The sequence below is a fragment of the Dermacentor variabilis genome, chromosome 8 (assembly GCF_050947875.1).
Source record: "Dermacentor variabilis isolate Ectoservices chromosome 8, ASM5094787v1, whole genome shotgun sequence".
Classification (NCBI taxonomy): Eukaryota; Metazoa; Arthropoda; class Arachnida; order Ixodida; family Ixodidae; genus Dermacentor; species Dermacentor variabilis.
The window spans coordinates 154,971,983-154,999,446 of NC_134575.1; the positions used below are offsets into that span (position 1 = coordinate 154,971,983).

The window sequence follows — 27,464 nt, forward strand, 5'->3', positions numbered from 1 at the left end:
AGCACTTAAAGCAAGCTAGGTTTTGTGAGGTTCTTCTTTTCCAAAGGAAAAAGAAAGCTCACAGCATTCTTAAAAGTGCCACATGACAACCTGTCCACATTCCAGAGATTGCAGAAGTCTCAAATGTAAACCTTATCGTGAAGTTGAGGGTCTGACAGAATCCTGTCATTATGTACATTGTACATCTTACACAAGTTTGAAGCCTGTACTTGACATATGACAAAAACCGATATGCAGAACGATGCTGCCGATGCGTGTAAGGAAAGGAGCTTTACAGCTCACCTTGGTGACGAATATTTGTGTCACGTGGCCACAAAGAATGCAAAGTTTTTCAATCTATTGCTCGGGCAACAGCAAAAATCCGAATGGTTAAATATAGGGGTGTGCTAATACTCTAATATCACCAAATCGAATCAAATAGTGAAAGTGTTAATAATTTGATTTGGGAATCGAATACATCTACTATTCGATGTAGAGACCTACACAGTGCCACATGTTGTGCACACCGCAGAGCCCCTTGTGCTTAATGCCATGCAAGCGAGCGCCTCACTCCATTTTTTATTTTTTTTCAGCGCCAAAGGAGCACTGAGCTGACCTTGAACGGGTTGCCACACCCGACACAAAAAGCTTGGCACTGCGAGCGCACTCCATGACATTGGCTCGATGAGGCTATCGCACACAAAGCCCTCAAATGCCCCAATTGACAAAATGGCACCACTTCAGCCGCGGCCACCTCTTTCAGTACAAGGTTAGCAACACGGACAGAGGAAACAGCAATTAATTGTGATATCAAGTGAGGAGATCGGGCCGATGAGCCGCCAGTAGGCACACAATCATGTTAGATGCTAATGCGGTGATGAACTTAACACCACTTCAACAGCCATCAATCTAACCCGTACGCCTCATCTTGGGACTGATCACTGATGAGCTACTCATACGAACATAACAGCAAGCGTTCCACGATTGCTTGTAGCCCGAGCGATCACCACATCTGCCAGTGACAAATTTTAATCTGTTAGCACTTATTCTTTTATCATTCCATCAATGATCATTAGTACAGAAGGAGGCCTCGGAGTTACAAAAACTGTCAGGGGGACCTCCTATTAGTAATTTAACAATATAGTAATTAATAAGTTGTGGCAACATAGGGGTGACAGACATCAGAATACAGAAAGTTATTGAAGCAAACAACCAAATACAGTAAAACCTCGTTAAACCGTACCCGCTTAAACAGTATTTACGTTTTAAAAGTAGTAAAGTCAAATCCCCGACTCGGCGGCCACTGAACATAATGTGTTTTGTACCCGCATAAACCGTACCAGCTTATTGCTTACGTATCGGTTAACACGTAGTGTTTCCACTTTTCGTCGCACAAACCATAGAGTTTCATACAATAAATACTAGAGGGAACTCTGGCGCTAGTGTCTACGGGAGCTGCAATGAGAGCGGTTGTACCAGCATGGGAATTATGGGAAGTACATGGATTTGCCTGAACTTTGTCCTTTTGGCTTCAAATGGCTTTGAGACTTTATAAAATCGTCATTTTCAACAATGTACTGCATAATAAATAATTAAATGAACATCATTAAAATTGTCCGGCGGCATGATTCGAACACAAGAACTCTAGCACAGAAGCCTGCTATTGAAATGACTAAGCGGCAGACGCATGCATCGGCAAGCGAATGAAACACCCTTATGAATTTATTGTGGGCATGCCAGTGCCTTGAGACGGTTGGCGCATTTCGACTTGGCCACCTGGACAAGCTCAATCGTTGAGATTAATAGCAATTGTGCGTGTTCACGGCATCTTCTGCACTTCGAAGAGTACAGATTGCGCTGAAACTTACGCCAATAAGATTTATATAGCGTAATATAGAAAGCCACAAGAACATCTGAATCCACAAGTACGAATATCAAACAAATCCATGTACTTGGCAGCGGCGGCGGCAGCGTGTCTACATCGTCAACGGCGAAACTGCTCCTGTTGCAGATCGTACTTCACCTTCCCAAGTACTCCAGCGGCCGGGAACCTGGAAAAACGACAGTTCTGCTGCTGGGAACCTACGCCATTTTGAAGCCACCACCACCAAGCTTGGTCATCGAATGCCAGGCGTGCTACCGTCTGCGCAATCTACTGTCAGCGCGCTACCGTCAGCCCTGAGACAATCTGCGCAGGCACTGACTGGGAGCCAGTGCAAGACAAAACGATTGGAGCACTTGGATCGTTCAGCTACTTGGCAGCGGCGGCAGCAACATGTCTACATCATTAACGGCGAAACTGCTCCTGTTGCAGGTTAGTGCAATATAACTTAAAGTTGAAATGGATTGTGCCAAATGCCACTGCCGCTGCTGCCTCATCTGCTGTTATTGATTGCTAGTCTAAACGTACTTTGTGCCATTTTGCTGAAATGTCCGATCACGAAAACCAAGTGTCTAGAGTGTGTTCGTCCTGTAAGTCACCTATTTGTGACGATGGGCCGAGAGTGACATGCATGGAGTGTCAATACGCATATCGTTTCGGTAAATGTGCGGGCGTGACAGAGAAATCATTTAAAGCAAAAACAATACTGCAAAGCAATCGTGGCACTGTCTCACGTGCACGGAAAATGTTTCTCGCACAAGTAGCAAAGAAGGAAACGGTTCTGATCTTGATGTCAGGCCTGCTCTTGCCTCTATCCTCAAGAAACTTGATAATTTGCCAGAATTAACAAAAAGGTGGCAGAAATGGAAGAATCTGTCCAACATATGTCTAAGAAGTTTGAAGAATTTGAAAGACATGTTTCCCGCCAGGACACAAAGCGCTGAAGAAGAAAGTAGCGGAACTAGAAGCAAACGACGACACGACCCAAGTAGTGCAAACATAGCTGCAACAAGGTGTTAATGGCATTGAGTACTGAAGCAGGAAACTTAACTTGGAGATACACGGCATTGCAGTTGCACTTATTAAATACAATTGCCCCGAAAATTGAAAAGAACAAAGCCGAAAATAGTGAACCGTGCATCATTATCCAGGAAAACATGACTCGATATAACAGAGACTTGCTTCGCACTGCGAAAGGAAGGGCAAAAGATAGTGGTTATCGTTTTGTCTGGCATACGAATGGGAAGATCCTCGTCCGCAAAGATGAATGAATGAATGTCATTCATATCGAAGGAGCAAACGACCTGGACCATCTTAAATAAGCCCTGCGTAAGCACAGTATGTAAAGAAAGAAAAACAATGATACAGTGTCCGTATCACCTTCCGACTGACCTGAACTGCATTGCTTCGTCTTTTTCATCCGCATCCATTAAAGCGGTAAATATGAATGCACGATCAGGGCAAAATAAAGCATAATCGCTAGAAGAGTTCTTTAGGGAATTTCAATTTCAGTTTTCCACGATAATGTTGGGTAAAACCTGGAGCACTAGCACAGATAATGCCTAGAAAATGGCAAATTATAGAATGTACTACCTTAACAGACCTTTTGGTCGTAGCGGGGGAGTTGCACTACTGCTGGATGTGAATGAAAATTGTGAAATTCTGAGCCCATTTAGTACAATTACACCGGATTATGAGATAATGTCATTGTGTTTGGGTAAATTCTTTTACTCTGTCTGTTACCACCCACCAAGCGGAAATGCAGCTTCTTTTGTTAAATTCTATGATGATTTTTTGTGGTAGTAGCGGACGGTGGTTACATGCTTAGTACTGCTGGAGGTGATTTCAACATTAATGTGAGCAGTGATAATCATTTTACTAGAGAATTTACGATGTTATTGGCTTCGAATGGTTTTTTTATGTGCTCGAAATATTTACTGGAATAACAGTTGGAAGTCAGTCTACTTTAGATTTGTTCATTACTAATTTCTCCCATCCTAAAATCAAGACTGGTGCCTTATCATGCCCTATAAGCGACCATCTACCAGTGTTCTTGTGCATGGAGACGGTAACCCACACACTAAAACAGCCAAAAGGTATTACATACCAACGTATAACCAATGTTACTCTTGATGATTTTCGGGATGCTGTTAAACAAGTTGATTTGAAGCACATTGCTTGCCTTAAGAATGCCAATGAAGCCTATAATAAGTTTATTGATCTCTTTAAACAGCTATACCACTCCTACTGTCCCTCTAAAACATGTAAACAATCTCGAAAAACTTGCAAACCGTGGATCACCCCTGAGTTGCGAAATGAAATTAAGTATAAAAATAAGCTATACAGACGGTTTATATTGACACGTGCAGCAGATCTGCATTTATTTAAACAGTTTCAAAATAGCTTAACAAGGAAACTGCGATCAGCTCGAATGGAATATTACTCCACATATCTAGACTTGAAGAAGGGTCGCCATGATGTGATTTGGACCCGTCTAAACTCATTGCTACATCGTAATCAGTCACAAAACCATGTGCGCAACTTAAATATTGGTGGTAAAGAGCTAACGGGAACACTGAACTCGCAAACGCCTTCAATGATTCTTTTACAAAAAGAAAAACTAATGGGTATTTGTAGGAAATATATGAGTACATAAACTTTCATAATGAGAATACAATATTTTTAGATCCTGTGACAACGGATGAAATACTAACTGTTATACTCAGCCTAAAAAATAGCAGATGCCAAGATATTGACAACATTCAGATAAAGCCTGTAAAATTGGTTGCAGATATCATAGCGCCAACCATCACACATATTTTTAACCTTTGTTTAGCTACATTGGTATTTCCAGAACAAATGCAGATTGCAAAAGTAACTGTTTTATTTAAAAATAGAGATAGAAATGATTTCGGAAATTATAGACCTGTCTGTACTACCTGTCTTCTGCAAAGCACTAGAGAAAATTTTGCACTCTAGCTTTACTAAATTTATAGATAAATACAATTTGCTGACACCATGTCAATTCGGATTATGAAAAAACAAATAGACTGAACTGGCGCTTTTAGAACAAAAAGAGTATATTCTGGCACAATTTCAAAACAGATCTTTCGTGATTGGAATGTTTGTTGACTTCTCAAAAGCGTTTGATCTTGTAAACCATGAATTACTTCTAGAGAAACTATGGTACTGCGGAATCAGAGGACCAGGCTGCAAAACTAATAAAATATTACTTGTCTAAAAGGCAACAAACGGTAAACATACATAATGCATACTCAGAAGTAGAACCTGTTTATTCTGGTGTCCTACAAGGCAGTATATTAGGACCACCTTAATAACATTGCAAACATTAACCCAAATGCCAGATTCATAATATATACAGATGATACAAGCATTCTTTTCTCCGGAAATGACATTCACGAACTGATACAATCGTGCAACAAGACGACGATCTCGCTGAAAAAATAGTCCCAATCTAATCATATGCGTGTTAATGAGAGCAAGACAAAAGCGGTAATCTTCAGGCCGAAAAATAAAACGGTTTCTCCACACAAAAGTATCCTCTTTAGTTCCAAACAAATAGAAATAGTTCATCATTTTAAATGTCTCGGTGTAGTATTTTCTTCAACTATGTCATGGACAGCACATGTGGACCAAGTTGTCAAGCAATTAGCTAAAATAACTGTCGCAATTGGATGCATTAGATACATTCTTCCTAAGCCAATTAAACTGCTTCTTTACAACTCATTTTTTTATTCTCACATTAAGTATTGCAAGCTGGTATGGGGCACTGCAACACCGCCCTGTCTACAGAAAATTTATATATTGCAAAAAAATTTATTCGCAATGTCTTTAATGCAAATTATGGAACTACCACCAAATGCTTCTTTCTTGAAACTGGTATAATCAAAATCTTTAAGTTGTATCAATATAAGCTCAGAGTTTGTTTCAAAATAGAAACAAGAAATAATATAAGCAACATTCGGCATCTAGCAAACTTACAAGAAAATAAAAAGAGTTACTCTTTCAGACACCCCGAAAACTGGTTGGTGCCAACGGCACGCATCAATACCGGGAAAGAGTGGCTTCAACACACACTTTCTTCCCTTCTCAACGTGTACGAATCTGCTAACATCAACTTGTTTACCTGTACCCAACGAGATATACGTGCCATATGCAATTCATATGCAAAAGAATGTACCACTGAGTAATCCTTAGGTATAGTTAATGCTTAATATAGGATGCTTTCTCTGTTCTATTCTTATTGTGTCCATTATTCTTTGTCATTTGTGCTGTTATTTGGTGAATGTTATTTGACAATTATCTTAAGTGTAATCACGCTTGTGATGAAGTAACTTGGTTTCTGCACATGTAAGTGCAGATAAGATTTTGTAGTCTTCTTATGTTTTGCTAATTGCTTATTTTTTAAAAAAAAAATTTTTAACATGAAGCCATCATGTCTGCAATGAGATTGCCTGTTCCTGCTTCGTTGTATTTCGGGACTGCGGCCGAGTCAAGCTGTTTATGACAGCTTTTCCTGCATCTCCCCTGTCTGTATTTTTGAGGCAGAAATAAATTATTATTATTATTATTATCACTTCCCATCATTCCCATGGTGGTACAATGACTGCAGTGCCAGAGTTCCCTCTAGTAATTATTGTAGGTGTAATGAAGAAGAGCACAAGGACAAGGCCAGCCAGATCGTCTGTTCCATGCCTGCAGTGCAACCAGTGGGCCAGCCGGATCGCCAGTGCTTAGCACGAGTATGAGCCATTCGGGTAACCAGCTGTTCTTGCTCTGCGTCACCTGCCTTCTCGGTTACAAACAGACGCTACCATCTGAACTACACCCCATTACAATTGGTGGAGGTGCGATGTATTCAAGAACACCTACACCCTGAACTCCGGTCTCGAACTCTGCCTCCCTTCATGCCCGACTCTCCGCAGCCGACGTCGCTGCCATCCTCCATTGCCTGCTCTGGCACTGTCCCGCAATGCCATCCAGCGATTTTCAGCGGTACAAATGAGCAGGACGTCAATGACTAGTTGTCTACCTACGAACGGGTGAGCTTGCACAATCGATGGGACGATACCGCCAAGTTAAATGCCGTCATCTTCTACCTTGTGGGAGTGGCTCACCTGTGGTTTAAAAATCACGAAGCCGACTTTCAGTCCTGGTCTGCATTCAAGACCAGTTTCACTGAAGTTTTCGATCGCCCCGCCATCCATAAGTTGCACGTAGAGCAGCGGTTACGAGAGCAAGCGCAAAAACCCGGTGAAACATTCACCTGTTATATCGAATAGGTTGTTAACATGTGGATGCTCCTATGCCCGAAAATGACAAATTGAAGCATATCTTGAAGGGCATCACCGATGACATTTTCCAAATGTCATCGGCGATGACATTTGACCAGGCGTCCCTCAGTGGCTTACAAGGCCCTCTCTACCATGACAATCTCCTCTGATCGCTCCCCCTGCTCCCACAAATCCAAGCTTTCGTGCGGGAGGAAGTTGCACATCAGCTTTCTCTACTACCCTTCGCTAAGCTCTCCAACGGCAGCTGCTGCCGCAACAGGCTGTTACACAGCTCGCCCCTAGGCGCTGGCGGGTTAGTTGCTGAGGCTTTACCAATGCAGCATCAGCAGTACCCTGTCGCTGCGCCACTTACGCATCCGTCGCAGCCTCCTCGTCAACCACTTGTTGCGCTACATGCACAGCCACTACCACCCGTTCATCATACCGTTCATCAACTTCAGGGTGTCTACCAAGTTGTCATTTCCAAATTCCCTGAGTTTTCCAGGCTTTCCCCGAGTGCCTTTGCCAAATTCCCTGAGCGACACAGAACTTGGTTTTAAGTCAAGAGACGGGCGTACACCATGTCGCCCGATGGTGTCACTCTCTAGTAAGCATGCTAAAAAATAAAGAAAAACAACTTAATCCAGCTTGAATATTAAGGGGTAGTGTTTATTTTATTCAAAAAGAAAACAGAATGGAGGAGTTAGTAAAATGCACAGCGAAAAAAAGATATATTGGAAAAAAATGCGTAAAACTCATAGTGAGACATTCTCAAATGCGAATAAAAACGAAATGTATACGGAAGCAAACATTCTCCAAGATGAGCTATTTCTATCAATTTTATCCCAAGGTGCTGGAGACTCTATATAAAAGGCAAGTCAAGGCGGGAGAATGCTTCTGAATTTTATAGTGACCAATTGTAAATACATGGCAACTAATATTCATTAATTGTACAGTGAGCCGTGCTACATTTCTTCAATAAATATATTGAATTACGCGCTCATGTTACTTGCAAAGGTTAATTACTGGGCCCAAGCATTACAACAAGGGAAGAAATAATATTTTGCGATGACTACCGAAACCCCCCACTTTGCTTTCGCAAAGGCCCTCTTTGAAGGGACGTCAAAGAAAGCAAGGCCTTCGCGAAAGCGATCGTTTGAAGCGATATATTTCACTGAGAAGTAGAGGCTGTACCTTAAGAGAGAAGAATGTGCACTTTACTCAAAGCCTAATGTTCACTGTCTATTCCTTGTAACCACTACACAGTAATGGCAAAAATAAGTTGCGTTCGCAAATGTCATGCTGTGACTGAAGGGGATATTACGAGATTCGCAGTTTGTTTCTCCGGTCTTCTCGGTGAGCTAAACAAGGCATCTTGTTTATTTCTAGGGGAAATTACGGGCATGGTATGGATAATGTGTCGGCAATGCTCCAAATGGGTGGGTTAAATGCGCATTTTCAAGCAGAATAGGTATACAAGTGGTCTATAGCCTTATTGGTCTGTTTTACGAGCGGTGTAAGACAGACTGCTGCACTTGCACAATTACAATAACTGAGATAAAATTGTGTGAACATAAGGGGAACAATGCGCAAGTTTATGTGCAATGGTAAATGCATGTTGATCAAATACAGCATCAAAAAATTGTGAACAAGTGCTCGAAATTATCATGCTACTGCTATCGTAGCTACTGAGATTATTCAGGCCAGATTCTGATGAGCCTGATTAGCCACTGAGCTGAAATTATCACGCTACTGCTACCGTAGCTACTGCTATCGTACCAAGAGAAGGAAAGCGCAGTAGAGAACGGCAGAAGACTAGATGGAGTGACGAAATTAGGAAATTTGCGGGTGCTATTTGGAATCGGTTGGCGCAGGACAAGGGTGATTGGAGATCGCAGAGAGAGGCCTTCGTCCTGCAGTGGACATGAATAGGCTGATAATGATGATGATGATGATGATACACACACACACACAGAGCGAAAGGTCAAACCGTCTGCGGTTTGCCCCCCCCCCCCCCCCGCACACACACCAGAAATAGTTGGTACGCCACTGCATGTCTTTTACTGCCGCAGCACATCAGAAAAAGCTCTGAAAGGCCTGCCAGTACACTTATTAGGCACATCGGTGCTCATCTTGTGACAGGAGGCAGCAGGTGCCTGCGCGTTTAATTAAGGAATACATAGTGCGTCCCGTGACAATTGCCCCTCCCCACGCTTGTTGAGCTTCACCGCAATAATTTGTGCACGCTTCATAGCGTTATATTGCTGTAGTGAGGGGAAGCTGACTTTCGGCATTATGCAACGCGTCGTGCTTTCCGAGCTTCGAAGCCAATTGCGAGGACCACAAAGGTGGAGTCGGTGCCAGTGCTGACAGCGGCGAATTCTTTCAATGAAAAACATGGCAAAGAACGGCAAGAAGCTTAATAGCGAACGCAGAAGCAGCTAGGCCTAGCATTCCTGCGGTGGTGGCCACGGCTGCCACCAGATCTGCATGCGAGAGCGCCGGTTCGAGGAGCGACGAGGTAATCAAAACGGCAGTGGTGGTGGTGGTTTTAGTAATGTCGTTTCGGACCTGCCATGACGGCAAAAAAGTCCGGAAAATCTGATGGCGAAGGGTTCTTGCATCAGAAATTTCAGCCGTTACTATACATACGCTCTATGGGGTAAGTACGTGGTGGTGCTGCGAAGCCGTCCGAATTGTCGGGCGTCCGGAAAGTCGGTCGTTGACTAAACACTGGCAACTCTTCCTACTCGAGCCGGCTTTACCGCGACTTTCTTTCCCTTTCAATAAAATTACAGCTAATTTTCCCTGATAGAAGTACAAATTCCCTGAGTTTTCCCTGAGTTTTTCCAGACTATTGAAAATCCCTGAGAATTCCCGGTTTTCCCGGTTGGTAGACACCCTTAACGTGTTCCCGCCTTTGCTAATCCTTGGTGCACGCAAGACAACAGGCCCATGTGTTATGCCTGCGGTATTCCCGGCCATGTTGCACGACTCTGCCGCTGCCGCATGCTGCACTCTGATGGGTTTGCCGAAGTGCAACCTTTCCACGACACTTATTTTAGCCAGCAGTCGAACAGACCACCAGCCGAGCACCCGGTCCTTACACGTCGTTCACCTTCCCCGCGTCACCGCTCGTTGTACCCCATGCGTCGGCGCCCTTCACCCACGCAAGAGGAAAACTAAGCGCCGCAGTTCCGGAGGCAGGAACTGCATCGTCATCAATCTGTACAAGTCCTCCATTGTCGCCTTCGAAAGTTATCGACCTTATTGTTGACGGCGTCCCTACATTGCGCTAATTGATACTGGAGCACCCGTGTCTGTCCTAAACGAACACCTCTCTCGCGCTTTACGAATGGTTACAATGCCACTTTTTGGGTTTTCTCTTCGCACAGCAAGCGCCCAGCCAGTTCAGCCTTCAGCAGCATGCATAGCTAGAGTTGTTATTCAGGGAGTTTTCTATATTGTGGAGTGTGTGGTTCTGCAGTCCTGCTCTCACGACGCGATACGTGAGTGGGACTTTCTTTCACGAAATAACACCGTCATCAATTGTGCACGTGCTAAAGTCCAATTATCGCCTCTGTGTGACGTGCCCCTCATCGGCGCCACTTCTCTTCCCGCTAAGCTAGTCCTTCGGGAAGACATCGCCATACCGCTGTACTCGTCTGCCGTGTTTCCCGACTTCTGTGGCACTTTCTCTGAAGGCGCTGTCTTCTTCACTCCTTCGGAACTCTCCATAACCCGCAAAGATGTTCCCCTCCCTTTCACCAGGCTTGACATTTCAGCCGGTTTCAGCTCCATCGTTTTCTGCAATCCGCTTCCTACAGCCCTGAAGGCTCTTTGTGGCAAAGCACTTGGTCATGTTCAGCCTCTTGATGACATGTTTGTAACCGACGTGCTGGATGCTTCGTATGAATATCTCACTGACTTCTGTGCATTTTCGACTTCTGCTCCGCCATCACCTGACTTATTCGCACCTTTCATTGCCTATGACCTTACTTCCGAGCAGCGCTCCCAGCTTCTTAACCTGCTTGCCCAGTTCCGCTCTTTTTTTGATGTTGCTCAGCCTCCTCTGGGTCGCTCGTCAACCGCGAGCCACAACATCGACACTGGCTCCAACGCGCCATTGCGGCAGCGCCCGTACCGCGTATCCGCCAAGGAACATCAGGTGATCGGTGAGCATGTGGACGACATGCTTCAGCGCGGCGTCATTCGACCTTCCAATAGCCCGTGGGCATCACCGGTGGTTCTCATCACAAAAAAAAAAGATGGTTCCATTCGGTTCTGCGTCGATTATCGTCGTCTTAACAAGATAACGCGAAAAGATGTCTACCCTCCACCGCGCATTGACGACGCTCTGGACAGCTTGCAAGGCACTGAATTCTTCTCTTCCCTGGATTTACGCTCAGGCTACTCGCAGGTCCCGATGTCAACAGTTGATCGATCTAAAACTGCATTCATTACTCCAGATGATTTATACGAATTTAATGTGATGCCATTTGGCCTATGCAATGCGCCTGCTATGTTTGAACAAATGATGGACAATATCTTGCGCTGCCTAAAATGGAGCATGTGTTTATGTTACCTCGACGACATCGTTGTGTTCGCCCCTGATTTCAGCATGCATCTTCTTCGCCTTAGGCACGTATTGATGTTTGACCAACGCAGGCCTGCAACTGAACCTGAAAAAGTGCCAGTTCGCCGCGCGCAAGCTCATGATTCTAGGTCACGTCGTATCACAATATGGCATTTGCCCTGACCCATCAAAGCTTCGCGCTGTGGCAGAGTTTCCTAACCCTAAGACACTCAAAGAATTCCACGCCTTCACCGGCCTCTGTTTTTACTTCAGACGCTTTGGTCGCAATTTTGCCTCGATTATATCACCTCTGACACAACTCTTAAGTGGCACCAACGACCTATCCACCTGGTCTCCTGCATGCGACACCGCATTCGTGACCTTACGTCGTGTCCAGACGTCTCCACCTATACTGCGACACTACGACCCTACCGCCCCAACTGAAGTGCATACTGATGCCAGTGGTATTGGCCTTGGTGCTGCCCTTGTACAGCGCAAGCCTGGCTACTCTGAGTACGTCGTTGCTTACGCCAGTCGTGCGCTGACCAAAGCGGAACGTAATTACAGCGTCACAGAAAAAGAATGCCTGGGCATCGTTTGGGCACTCTGGAAGTTTCGTCCTTATTTATACGGCAGGCCTTTCAATGTGGTTACTGACCATCATGCCCTTTGTTGGTTATCCTTTTTAAAAGACCCGTCTGGACGCCTTGCCCGCTTGGCTCTGCGCATTCAAGAATACGACATACGCATCATCTACCACTCAGGTCGCAAGCACACTGACGCTGACGCTCTGTCCCGCTCTCCGCTGCCAGCCAACACGGCCTCCCTCTCCACCATTGAGGCGGTACCCTGAGTCGACATCGACACCTTCGCATCAGAACAGCGCAAGGATCCTTGGGTGGCCTCTCTTTTGGATCTCCTTTCTGGCTCACCTGCATCTCCCATCTATCGCTCCCTGCATCACCAGTCGTCAGGGAGGCTCTTTTTACAGGTCCGGCTGGCGTAATTTCATGGTATTCTGCCGCCAGCCACTCGTACTCACGGTGGAGCAGGGCCTTAAAAGGCGAAGGTCCTGGCTTGTTACATGACCATGTCGCACTTCACTGACAGGGACCGATCACGCATTTCAGCGACGTACTCCGCAAGCTTAGCCTACAGCTCCGTAAAGCGTCCAGACTTCGGCATGTGGGAAATTCCTCACTTGCCGTCAGAGGTGAAAATTTCGCTTCGCTGCAATCGCCACTCTCGCACCACCCGTTCAGAAACAGAAATTGCGGCCCGCTGCGCAGCGATTTGTTTCTTCGGTGTAAAGGTTGGCAGCCCTCTTGAACACTGCTGTGAACGAGTGCCGAACGATTAGTGGGCCTGGAGCACTCATGACGACTGGGGTAGCATAGAAGTAGCACGTAGCCGGCAGTCAAGTGGAACACGTCAAACCAATGCCTTTCGTCAAGAAAGCTAAGCGCAACAGGTGAAGACAAACCGGCGAGCGATGCCTGCTCTTCCATCAACTACCAAAGCTCCCCGCAAGCGCCGTCGTTCTGAGGGTGCCACCGCAAATAGGAACAGCGCCGCTTCGATCAACTATCGACCCCCCCTGATCAAATTCCAGCACTATGTTATCCGTCTCCGGCAGCAGCATGGCTACATGTTAGGACAGATCGGCAACGCGGATGAAATGCCGGTGTGGTTCGACATGCCGTCGCCCACCACAGTGTGTGAACGCGGCGCAAAAGAAGTCAAGCTTCTTTCTACGGGGAACGAGCATTCACGCTTCACGGTGATGCTCGCGTGTACTGCAGACGGCAGAAAGCTGCTGAAAGAGGCTTTCCCGCGGGATGTTGTTGTTCGCATGAATGAAAAGAGCTATATGGACGAGGCCCTCACGCTCAATTGGATTAAGACCGTCTGGAATCGGCGACCCAGAGCACTTCTGCGGTGTCCAAGCATGCTTGTCTTGGATGCCTTTCGCGGGCACTTGACCGCAGGTGTGAAGCAGGCACTCCGCGACGGGAGGACGGAACTCGCCGTCATTCCGGGAGCCATGACGTCAACACTTCAGCCACTGGACGTTGTGCTCAACAAGCTCTTTAAAGACCGTGTCCGTGAACAATATAATCAGTGGATGGCCGGCGACAACTCGACGACCTCAACCGGCCGGCTGCGCAGGCCGCCTCTCGCCACTGTGGCCACATGGGTGTCGCAAGCCTGGCGCTCGCTGCCCGACGATATGGTGGTGCAAGCATTCAAGAAGTGTTGCATTAGCAACTCCTTGGACGGCACCAAGGACGACATGTTGTGGGATGCAGCCCGTGAAAAGCAGTCGTCTTTGGACGAGAGTTCAGACAGCTCAAACGAATGAGCAGGTGACGAGTCTGGCGGCACCACTAAATAAAACGAAGTGTTGTGCCTTATAATGTTTATGTTGACTTCTTTGCTTCAATGTAAGGGGGTCAACCTATATTCCGCCTCGACCTATATTCCGCATTATACGGTATATGAAAGAACATGAGGTTAATGTAGCAGACAATTAAAAACAAAAATATGCTTACAATAAGCGAAGTACAAGTTCTGGCAGAGTGGTTGAGAGCACTCTTCTATTATTATGTGATGGTTTGTAACTGGTCTGGGGTTCTCCTCCCTAACTCTTGGGACAAAGGAACGACAACACAGTAGTGCAAACAATCACAAGGGCATTTATTGCACCTTTCATAGATCAATGCCTGCTAGCCAAGTTGCTATCCACAAAACATGCCGATGGGGTACGTGACAAATCTAGAAGTCGGACTCACCGCGACCAGATAGCGAGCGAATATGTTCGCCCCATACTGGATCCCAATGCCTGGTCGTTCGCCTGTACGGTCACGCGAACGGTGGCGCGTTCAAAAGGCGGCCACGCGAGACGGTCTCGCAGAAGCATGGATCGGTGCACGCGCGGCACGGCACGTCCGCACTGCTTGCTGTACCGAACCAAAGAGGGCGCGCCTTGTCTCTCCCGCACCCAAGTAACCCTGCAGCAGTGCAACACTCGCACCATCTCTCACACTGCGCTTGTACCACTCCGACCGCCACGTGGCCTGGCGCCCGCAGTGAAGCCGCACTGCAGTAGCTATGCGGGAAAACAAGATATCAGGGGACGCATGAGAGTCGCGCATCCCCACACTGGTGTTCGTCGAATCCCCGATGACGTCGAAAAACAGTCTTTGTATTGTCAGATTATTTTTGAGCTGTTGCTGCTTGCTCACGGGGAGACTTGAATCTGCGTCAAAGTCTGATACGGGAACTATGATCCTCAGGGTAGAGGCGGCAGAATCTGAGAGGACAAACGCACTGCTGGTTTCTGCAATTCCTTCGACGTGTGCAATCGGCGTGCCCTTGTTGATGCGCTTAAACTCATGGCTGAAGTTTGTCAGCATCACTTTCGCTTTCCCTCCTGCGATGCAAATTGCACGGTCAAGCAGTTGACGTTGTTCACCCTCGATGACGCCTTCTATGTCAGCAGGTGTTTCGGTGCTGACGGAAATAACAATGCTGGAGCGAGGCGGGTTGCTCCCTTGATCTTCGAGCACACTCGAGGGGTGGTGACTACGAGAGCTCTCCGGTGGTATCGCTTGATCTTCCGACAGCGTTATCGACTTCCACTTGATGTCGATGATTGCGCCGTGTTGGTTCAGGAAGTCCATGCCGAGAATGATGTCTTGTGAACACTGTTGGAGGATAACAAAGGTGGCAGGGTAAGTAACGTCATGAATGGTAATTCTTGCCGCGGAAAATCTAGACGGCATTATGAGGTGTCTTCCAGTGGTCCAAATTTGACGGCCTTCCAATGCAGTCTTAACTTTCTTCAAATGGGCAGCGATAGGTCCACTCATGATGGAGTAGTCGGCTCCTGTGTCCACTAAGGCGGTGACTGCGTGGCCTTCGAGACGCATGTCGAGGTCGGAGGTTCTTTGCCTTGCATTGCAGTTAGGCCTTGGAGTCGGATCACAGCTGCGTTGCATTGACTTGTGGCTGGTACGTGGTGTCGTCAGGTCATCTTTCGTTGGCGTATTCTTTGCTTCCAGACTTCGTCAGAATGGCGACGTCTCGTTGATATGTCGTCATGACAGGCGTTTTGGCTTCTTAGTCGACGGCAGATCTTCGTCAGTTCGACAAAAAGCAACCGCACCTCCATCGGTTGCTGCTTTTAGTTTTCCAGATATGGGCTTGCAGAGCAGCCCCAAGCTGGGCCAGTGTATGGTCGGCATTATGGAGACAGGTAGTGGCCGGGTGAGGGTGAACGGGACCGTCGTTGTGGGCTCCCCTGACTGGCGGCTAGGCAGTCAGCGATATCGCCAGGCCGTTCACCTTGCTGCGAGTACGGCACGTTGACGGCGAACCCTCGCAGTTCCAAGTCATGGTATGGGCATTGGCAGTAGACGTGGCCTGCTTCTCCACAGTGATAGCACAGCGGGCGGTGGTCGGGGGCACGCCATACATCTGTATTCCTTAGGTAGTGGCACATGGTGACAGACGGGCGAGCTGGTGGTGGCGGACGACGGCATTGCGTCATTACAGCGCTCTGGTACGGGTGACAGCGGTGTAGGTCATCGCTACCAGCATGGGAGGCGGCGATTCGGGCTGCACTTCAGAAGCTCCCAGTGACCGTCGAAGTCCGTTCTTGACCATGTCAGTGACCAAGGACACCTGAGGTTGCGACAAAGGTATGTCTTGTGCAGCTCTTTGTGCACAAAGGCCCTGATGGTCTCCTGGAGGTTACCGGGGTGCAGTGCTTGGATTGCACAGTGCAGCGTGAGCACTTGGCAGTTATATTGCCTAATGCACATTTCCAGAGTTTTCTGAATCACAGTTGACTCTGTCAAGAACTCAGCCACGATCTTCGGTGGATTGCGGACCAGTCCGGCATGAAGTCCTTGTTTTACACCTCGCATCAAGAAGCAGACTTTTTTTTCTTCAGAGATTTCCGGGTCGCCGTGCCAGAAAAGATGGGTCATCTCTTCCATGAAGATGGTGATGGTCTCATTAGGTAGTTGCCCTCAGGTTTCCAGCAGAGCTTGGGCACTTTCTTTTTGGACAACGCTCATGAAGGTCCTCAGGAGGTTACTGCAGAACGGGTTCCACATTATAAGGGTGGACTCCCGGCTCCTGAACCAAGTCCTCACGGCACCTTCTAAGGAGAAGTACACATGACTTAGCTTACCCTCAGAGGTCCAGTTGTTGAAGGTCGAGGTCCTTTACAAGGTTTTGAGCTAAGTTTCCGGACCCTCCAACGAAGCTCCACGGAAGGCAGGGGGCTCTCTGGGTTGTTGAATCCCAATGGGGGACGCTGGGCCTCCAGGAACACAGGAGGTGCCTTAATGCGTGCGCAGACATGCGCGCACAAGTGTCATCGCTCCCTACTCTCTGCGCCAGCTCCACTCTGCGGAAGCCTCGTTGTCGCCGGCGCTACTACACGCGCGCGAACCCCGATGACACCACTTAACGCTCAGTCGTCGGCGGGGCAACCGCAGGAGATGTATGCAGCTGCTGCTCGTGCAAACATAACAAAATTTGGGATAAAATCACTAGGTGGTCGGCGGGGGGAATTCGTTATTTCCAGGGCGCCTCCTGCCACCACATTGTTATATAGAGGTCACAAATACATGTGGAGTGACATGGAGTGACAGCGAGGAATATAAAAACTTTGGAGTGTTGAGGAATTCATTGTATGGAGGTTCCTTAGAGGCAGGTTTACCTGTATCGAAGTTTAACTGTACTCTTTTGGTACTGCCACCGCGGTGTATAATCTACGCTATCACATGCTTGTGCAAGAGAATGGGAATATTTTAGGACATCGGAAAAAGAAAGGAAAAGCTACATAGTGCCTATTTTTGCCTACATTTACTGCAGCATCGATTTATTCCTTCGTAGGTAGCAGCAGCGAACATCAGAAGATGCAAATTTGTACATGGAAGTTAGTGTGCACTGCCATTTAGTCAGCAGTTATGCCAGGTTTTCGTCAGGTATGCAGCATCAACTAGGTTTCACAGTAGACTGTGGGAGCATCGGTAGAATTGGTTTTAATCCTCGACAGCTTCCATCATGTTTGTGACTGTGTGGGCATTGCACTGAGTCAAAGCGAAATTACTGTTTGCCACAATTACTGCACTGAACCCACAGTCGCTATCGACGTGGTAACAGCTGCTGACTACACAGTCCTGAAAGCACTCGGCCAATGTGCACCGAGTCGGAACGAAACTATTGTTGCTGCGATCGCTGGAAGTTTAAACCATGGTCGTTTTCGACGTAGTAATAGCTGTTGGCTATGCACCGGAAAGCATTCAGCCAATGTGCACCGAGTCAAAACAAAAATTTCGAGGATGTTTGGGCTTCACCTTTAAGGGGGGAGGCTACACTTGAAAGACTATTTTTTTTTTATTTGTAGACAGATCTGAACGAAATTTTCACACTTTGTGTATTTTAATGTGCAGATTCTAAAAATGCAATTAATTTTTCCATAGGATAAGTAGTTTCCAATATACTCTGAAAGCATTTTATAAGCTGGGTCCATTGTTTGGAGGAAAATTAGCATCTAAACAGAAAACCCTAACACAGTGGTTCGAGTATAAATACTACCTAGAATGTTCAGGAAGTGTCATAAGGTATTAATCAATGTTCTAGGCTAATCTGAGCAAGAGTTAGAGCTCATCAAAGTTGTGAGAAAATGCCATCTTGATATGTCAAACATGTGACCCATTTCAAGAATTTTTTGAGAAGAGTACTTCTTTGAAAAGGGGCATATTGCTTACTGCATACATTTCTGTTTCCGGAAAAAAAAAAATTATGCTGATAGCTGAAATAGGACAGAAGCTATTTTACCTCCAAAATTGGAAGTGTCAGAATTGTTGTTATGCGAAATCAAGGAAAAACATTCTGCAACATCTTTATTGGGAACATACCAATAAAATCTCAAGGAAATGCACCAGGGGCATAATCTGGATGCATTCCATCTTTATGCCACTTTTTGGACAGCTTCCTTGCACTCAAGGCGGCTTCTTGCTGGAGTTAGCATTTCAATGGCAGTCTTCCTCCTTTGCACGCTGAGATGCAGTGCCAGGAATATTCATGTGCAGCTGCACTAGAACTGCAGTGGACGCAAGCAGGTCCCCAGTGTTGAAGCTTAGGACAGCTTCCACAACAGCAGCTTGCACGGCAAAGAGATGCATGCTGTTCCTTTGGAACATTCCAAATCACCGAGGGAAGGTTCTCATTCGAATTGCGTCTTGCTCGCTGGCATCTCTAGAGCAGCGTTTTTTCAGATAGCTGCGAATACACAGGCAGCATTGCTTCTGCCACATGTTCTGGAAAGTTGTAGCGGTGCCTGGGTTCAGGATCTCCCTTTGCTCTCGCAGCATTGTGACGACAGAACGTTGTCAGAACATTGCTGAAAGCCCGTACTCCTTGGCGGGGTCCTTGAAAGCTTAGAACGACAGAAAGCTGAGCTAGTTGGTAAGGATGCATGTGCTCCTTTCAGTTGATAGTCGGCGTTCGTGTTGTCCACTTCTCTACTCTTGTGTCCTGTCTGCACGCCTCACCTTTTTTGCATTACGAGTCCTTGAAAGCATCACCGCTTTCTAGCCGCACCCTGGACACCGCACGAGTCCAAGGAACTCTTGTACGATGGATAAATCCACGATTGAAAATTCAGTTCCGCTGTCGTTGACATCCTCTCTCATGTCGACACCCAGCAGCTTGAACTTTTGCACCATTGCAGACTGCGATGCCAGGCACGTTTTCCGGCGATCACTGCGCGCTCACTACTTCAGTCGTGAAGGAAACAGTGCCTACACAATCTTTGCCAACACGCGTGGCGTAGGCGGACGAAGTGTTGACGCTAGACGTGCCGGTTTGCAGCTCGGAACTTGATCCGGTAGAATGTCCAGGCAGACCAGCAACTGGCAACTCCGGGAGTATGACAGGCCTAGCTGCCTTCCATCGCGCATTCCATGGCCGCTTGACACATAGTAGCCTTGACACGACAATCTCCTCCAGCCATCCGGGCAGCGAAATGAACACCTTATCAAACATTCTCGTGAAGCAAGCGGCTGAATAAATGTAGACAACATAGAACGGCGCAATGAAACCAGAGATAAACAAACGTAGCAAAATGCGAGAGCGGTCGAGCGCGCGCCAAACAGCGCCAGACCAATAGGAGCGAGGCGCACAGGGGTGTGCGCGCTTTGGCCAATCGACGGCACGGATGCATCCTTCAGAAATGACGTGGTAGCGTCTGTTTCGCTTCATCGACGCCATTTTGAGCTGGCGCAAAATGCGCACAAAGAAAACAGCTTCAAAACAAGCGCAAGATGGCAGCCACCGGCCTCCACGTTTGCAAATGGCAACAGCGCTAAGTTCGAACATTTTTGACCAAATATTGCTAATTTTGCAATCACCCTGGCCCGTTTAAGCATTATTTTTTTTTATTTTTCGATTAAATTTAGCTTCTAGATTTCGCGGAGGGATTTTTGAATGTACAAACATAGCGAAAATGCACATTTCCAAAAATCGACTTTTTTGTAATTTTTTGCCGCTTCAAGACCCGCGTCTTCCCTTAAGAGTGAAACGCACTAGCACTCAAAGATCCACGAGTGCTTCTCACGCTTCCCGGCAACTGCAGCTTATGTAACCGTAATGTTTACCAGGAAACGGTGGCAGCGAAAGCAACGCCCGAAGGCGACCTTTGTGATTCTTTTTTTGATGGTGTGCAAGGAACCGAGGGGGCCGCACCGCTCCTACTAAGACAGACCTTAAATGGCACCTGGAAAATGCTATCACATTAAAAGGAATTTGTGTATGAGTTTCTGCGTGACAGAATGACATTTTCTCGTATATCGTGACACCTCGTTAAACCGTAGTTGGCCGGAGCCCGGAAAAAGTATGTACTAAACGATAGTACTGCTTAACTGAAATAGCGTGAAATTGCCCACTTACCTCTCAAAAACAGAACTACGAGAGAGTGCGATGAAAGGGCAGAAAACATGCAGTATTTATTCACTTAGCATGACAAAAGTCTTATTTCCGTTTGATGCCGCGGCGGGTTAACAGTGACGACAGCGGCTTCAAACTCACCTAAGTTACGAGCCAGCTTTTCTGCCCACACCCTCTTCTCGACAAACACCCACATGAGACTGACATAACGCGCAACTTCTGCCACTGTCGGACATGAATCGCCCATACTTTCACTTTCCATGTCGTCCTCATCCCTGTCATTAGGAGACACTTCAGCAATAGCAGAGGCAACGATGGCAAAAAGTAAAACGTCAAAAAGTTGAACCTCGTAGCCGACGTATTTTCGCTGTTGCAGCAGCACTGCCAAGCAACTTCTTTGCATTCCAACTGACACACTCCGTAGTCAACGGTTCATCCCTCTCGCATGCCAGCGCCAACCTCTTCGTGCCACGTTTGATAGCATGAACAATGTTTAATTTTTCTTCTATGCTGAGCACCTGGTTTTTGTCCCAGCTTGCATGACGCCACAACACAGGCCACAATGCTTTCCAGCTTTGGCACTGCACAGAAATGATGCTGATGTTGATGTAGCTTCACCTTTCGAAGTGCCCTCTGCATTTGTGCTCGGAGGCCATTCCAATCTCTGAGGCTCACTGTTCTGCTGGGCTGCCGTACCACCGTGATTTTGCGACAAAAGCTGGAAACACTACGGGTTAACCAATACGTACGCAATGTGCTGCTACAATTTATGCGGATACATAGCGCATTATATTCAATGGCCGCTGTCTCGGGGATTTGACTTCATTACTTTTAACACTAAACTACTGTTTAAACGGAATGCAGCTTTTTGCACACAAGACAAGCACGATGGAGAGGCAGAGACACATGAGCACAGAACATGTGAAAAGGAGCTCGATGTATTAGAAATGAAGCTCACTAAGGTGACTGTTTGGGCATGTTGGTAGGACATGAATGCAGCTTTTTGCGCACAAGACGAGGACGAAGGAGAGGCTGAGACGCATGATCGCAGAGCATTCATGCATTCACGTCCTACCAACATGCCCAAACAGTCACCTTAGTGTTTAAGCAGGTACAGTTTAACAAGGTTTTATTATATTCAAATTACAATCCAACGCTATCATGTCTGTAGGTTGTGTGTAAGTTATACTTTACGATTTTTCTGACACAATTTACTTTGAGAAATTCAATTAGTTCAGAAACTTCTTTGCACTACAAAAAGGGCCTGCGTGGTTGTGTATACAGTAAAACCTCGTTAAACCGTACCCGCTTAAACAGTAGTTTCGTTTTAAAAGCAGTAAAGTCAAATCCCCGACTCAGTGGCCATTGAACATAATGTGTTTTATATCCGCATAAACCGTACCAGCTTATTGCATATGCATCGGTTAAAACATAGCGTTTCCACTTTTCGTCGCGCATTGAACATCATGTGTTTTATATCCGCATAAACCGTACCAGCTTATTGCATACGCATCGGTTAAAACGTAGCGTTTCCACTTTTCGTCGCGCAAACACGGCGGTGCGTCATCTCCATTGGGCGGCCCGGCAAAACAACAAGCCTCAGAGATCGGAACAATGGCCTCAAAGCATCCTTTGTGTTTGCGCATGAAGCCACATCAACATCAACATCATTTCGACGCCGTGCCAAAGAGCGTTGTGGCATCGTGCAAGAAAAGACTCGCATCATGCCGAAGCTCGGATAAAAAAGACGCCGGGTGCTCAACATAGAAGAAAAAATTAGACATTGTGCATGCTATCGAACATGACACGAAGAAGTCGGTGCTGGCACGTGACAGGGATCTGCTGTTGACTACGGTGTGTGGCATTTGGAATGCGAAGGAGTTGCTCAGCAGCGCTGCTGCGACAGCAAAGAGATGTCGGCTACGAGGTTCGACTTTTCGCCATCGTTGCCTCTGTTGTTGCCGAAGTGTCAACTAGTGAGAGTGATGAGGTCGACACGGAAAGCGACAGCAAGGGTGATTCAGGTCCGACAGTGGCAGAAGCTGCTCGTTACGTCAGCCTCATGAATGCAATCGTCGCGACGAGAACAGGGCACAATAATGTAACTATTCCAAACGAAAAGTATTCCGAACTCCGGCACCCGGCAATGAAAAAGGCGCCCCGGGACTTCTGCAGCACTACTGCGCGCTTGCACGGAGAATACGTAACGCCGAGGAATCTGCCATGCGAGTGTCTGCCGAGAGGAAGGGGCTGGCTGAAAAGCTGGCACGCAGCTTCAGTAAGTTTGAGGCCGCTGTCTTTGTGCTAGGCGCCGTGGCATCAAACTAAAATAACACTTTTGTCGCGCGAAGTGAATAAATACTGCATGTTTTTTTCCCCTTTCATCGCACTCTCTCCGAGTTCCGTTTTCGACAGTTAATTAAGTGGGCTGTCTCATGCTAATTTGGTTAAACAGTACGACCATTTAGTACGTACTTTTCCTGAGCTCCGGCCAACTAAGGTTTAACGAGGTTTTACTGTACATAGTTCGTAATGATTATTCCCAAAACGACGGTCGATGCCGGACGTCAACACCAGCTTTTCTGCAAAACAGGGCCCCTAACACTATCGCGTTAAAACTGCTGTTTGCCTCAACTGCGGCAAGCTTACACCACGGTTGCTACTGATGCGATCCTGGCTGGTGACTATGCAGTCCTGAAGGCATGCGGCCAACGTGCGCCGAGTCAAAATGAAACTACTGTTTGCCACAATAGCTGCAGATGAAACTGCAACCACTACCCCGCAAACTCAGATGGCGATTACATAGCTTTGAAAGCATGCAGCCAACACAGTGTCATGTGTGGTGGTAGATGCAAGAACGAAGGCTATTAGGCACTAATAGGCATGAAGCGCTAATGCGTTCCTGTCCTTTAGGTCCTACATGTCAATGGAAACCCATATGGTTTCCATTGTTGAAAATAACGATGTGAACTTTGCCAGTTTGTTTTGGTTGGACACTAGCACTGCTCTCGCTCTTTTGCGTTTAACGCTTACAGTGCTCCACACTTGGAATGCATGAATGGATGTCTAAATTGACAAGTGTGGGGCCAAATACATCCAAAATGGTCACAGTTTGATGCCACAAAATAATGCATCCGTCTGCCTGGACCAGAGGACAAATCCGAATAATCAAATTTTCCTAATTACCATGGTTTTACAACATTACCAATATCCAATATCATATTTGTGTTATAACAATTAAAAGTTTTGCACTGCTAATTACCGTAGCAATTCTTGCCATGCTTAAAGGGAAGCTGAAGAGTCTGTCAAATTCAATAAGACGTTCATATACGTGTGTGGGAACCTCATAAACCATGTAGGTAAAATTTTGGGTTTTTTTTCAATTAGGAGCGACGTAATCATCGGTTAAAATTGCGCTGTAGCTCCGCCCCCCGTCGAATGCCGCGCGCTGCTGCTGACGCTGACGATGCTAGCGTAGACCGGAAACCGCGGTGTTGTGACGTCAACTCTAGTGTTTTGTTCCTTCGCAGCCAGTGCGAGCGCGCCTGACCGTGCTTGTTTCTGCGTGCATGCCATCGTAATCAGCTTCGATCGACCCTGCATTCCTTTGTTGGTGCGTTAGCGTGTATGTAGAGTGGTAGTATACGGCCAGCCCTGCAATTCGGCCTGCGCAGTTGCTGTATATGGCCACAGAATGAGAGAGGACTACTTTCCACTAGCAGGCTTTCTAAACGGAGCGCGAAAAGATTGGAGCAACGAAAACAAATACGGCACGAGTGCGGACTGACTGATGATAACTGGTGTTGGAAGGCCTTATGAATACACGAATTCGCCGAAACCTGGATTTTGATTCACTGCGAGCTCCTTCCTGTTAGCACGCCGAACGGAATGTGCATGTTTATCTCCCGCCCTTGACGCAGGTTTCGTCCCAAAGCACCGCGAATTTTCTATTTGCACGTGTGTTGTAAAACAGACTGCATGCAGCTACCATAACGCAGTGCAAATGTAGAGTTTGCATGTGCTGGAAAGCCGGCGCACGCCAGGACGCTACGCTCCCCCTTCTCTCGCGCACAGCGAGAAACCGACCGTCTCACGTAGCCGACGGAATTCGCCGCCTTTACGACTTCGGTTACGAGCAGTGTGCGGATGGCGCACAGATGAAGGTCATTACACGTACTGCATGAACCGGGAAGCTTTTCACGCGTTTAAAACGTCTTTGTAGATTGCCGACAGCTTTGTACATCGCACAAATGCCGACGATCGCATCCCCGCTTACGTTCCACGAGGAGGCATGCAGGAACAGAACACTACAGTTGTTTGACCGGAAACGAGCTCACTAGATCGGCGAAAGATCGGCGAGATCACTAGATCGCTTTGCGAAAAACATACTCACCAAAGAGCATTTCCAACACGAGGAGATCCCAAGACTTTGCTTTCGCTCGCGTCGAAAGCACTGCTCGCACCAGCATCGTTTGCTTTTTCGAGAGGCCGGCTCTTCGCAATCGGCTCGACATGTAGGGAGTAACGCCGAACTCCTCAGAAAAACGCAGTCTCTCTAAATTTTCCATTACCTCCTAATTTTCCATTACAGCACCAAACTACCTGGCACCGCGCTTCATGTGTAGCGGCAGCGGTCGGTCACTAGAGTTGACGTCACGAGGCGCCCAACCAATCACAGGCGGAAACGAGACGCGCGAGCTGGGCGTGTCCACTGCTGCACTTTTCGTTGAAATAAAATATATTTGCGCTTTCTTTCACTCAATTTCGATACGATATTCGAATTCGGAGGGTTGAAAACTATTATGTACACATGTTCCCTCATTTTTTCTGGAAAACCTTTCAGCTTCCCTTTAATGTTACTTTTTGTGCAGTATATCCCCTTTACCCACTTATAACAATAGTAACATTAAAACATGCCTACGTTTGTTCACAATAACAGTGAAGATGTACAGCCCTTGCTTATATGCCAGTGTCCTACCTGTCCTTGCTTCTTTCCTCTTATTATTTCCTATTTCTTTTAAGCGCTGGAAATGCATGAAATGTCTATTTTCCAACTAGCCTGGCTGTCCAGTTTAACTACCCGACATAGCCTGACTAACAATATTGCAAGTAAATACTAAACGTCTGAAAAGGGCTTGTTGAAATGGTGCACGAGCAGTGTGAATGAAATCAAGTAATGAACTATTCAACATATTGGCAACTAAAGAGTCCACTGGCAGCCTCCTATGCAAGATGTGCACAACCCACCAGTTTGAGTGATGACCACCAGGTGGGCCTGTGGAGACTCAGCAGGCGGTATGACTTGGATGTGTACCAGGACACGAAAGTTGTCGGTGTCCACCGTAGGCGCTACCCGTGAAGCCATCTGGACAAGCTGGTGGAGCTGCAGCGAAATCACCCGGCTGGCCTGATCACCCCGCACACCCAGGTCAAACAGCTGCAAGGTGCCCCTCTCGGAGCGCGTATAGAGCGCCTTCCGGCCATCATCCACCACCACCTGTCACACCAATGGTGGGCAAGACACAAGGTTATTGTTGAAGCGACAGCCCCTTCCAGAACTAATCTCAAAGGTTTGCTGGCTACACGCACTGAAAGCAATAGGCGATGTCCAAAACATGGCACCTATGATGCATTTACGGCTCCCTAAGTGCTTCTGGCAAATGCAGCCAACAGAAGCATTATCTTCAGGATATGTTTCTGTTATCCAGATAGCTGTCACTAGGGCTTAGATTTGGACACCACCTATTGTAGAACTGGAAACAGGCCATGGACACCATGTTTTGAACACCACCTATGCACCTGCGCTGAATTTGAGGCACAACTTGAGAACCGCAGTCGATCAAATATTGTCACGAGTGGTGCTACACACTGGTAATTAGAGAAGACGAGTGCACAGCAAGACAAACATTTATTGAGGCGAACTTGTGCCCCACATAACCAAAAGCAACTAGCCCTATAGCAGCAACATATGCGAGCATGGACAGCAATCGACAAAGAACGAGCATCTCCTACCTGCAGAGAGTATTTAAAGGCTGTGAAGGAACATGCATAGAACTATCGCGAGAGATAACGCGAGTTGCCTGCCTGATATGATGGGCCCATCGTAGATGCGAAGCTATCGCGGTAGGTTTGTGCGGGTGCTCACACGCGTTAACATCCATTATTCGAACACCACCGGCGCAGATGCAAAGCCCGAAAGGCACGTGGCATTGCTCCCCTCCAAAAGAAAACATCGTCCCGATGTTGAAAATAAGGACTTAGGTAAATAAATACACAGCACTAGAGTTCGCGCTGAACACAAAGTTAGTAAAGAAAAAAAGAACTACAAAACTGCGCTAGAAGTTTTCTAACGTGCGTAATACAGCTTCATGCGCACAACATGAATGAACAATATCAGGCCGTGCGCGCTATAGAGTTGCCTACAAAAATTACTAGAGGGAACTCTGGCGCTAGTGTATATGGGAGCTGCAATGGGAGCGGTTGTCCCAGCATGGAAATTATGGGAAGTACATGGATCTGCCTAAACTTCGTCCTTTTGGCTTGAAACGGCTTTGTGACTTTGTAAACTCGTCATTTTCAACAGTGTATTGCACAATAATAAACATCATTAAAATTGCCCGACGGCAGGATTCGAACACAGGGGCGCTAGCACAGAAGCCTGATATTGAAACCATTAAGCCATGGACGCATGTATCGACAAGCGAATGAAACGCCCTTATGAATTTATCGCGGGCATGCCAGTGCCTTGAGACACTTGGTGCGTTTC

General features: G+C 46.9%; 1 protein-coding gene across 1 annotated transcript in view; it reads right to left on the reverse strand.

Annotated features, from left to right (window-relative positions):
• The window catches only part of Nup154 (nuclear pore complex protein Nup154), a 280,785-nt gene that overhangs the window by 169,037 nt on the left and 84,284 nt on the right, over positions 1-27,464 (reverse strand). Inside the window, exon 4 of the mRNA XM_075703099.1 lies at positions 25,946-26,195. Coding sequence (XP_075559214.1) covers positions 25,946-26,195 — 250 coding nt within the window. The remainder of the gene's footprint in view (positions 1-25,945; positions 26,196-27,464) is intronic.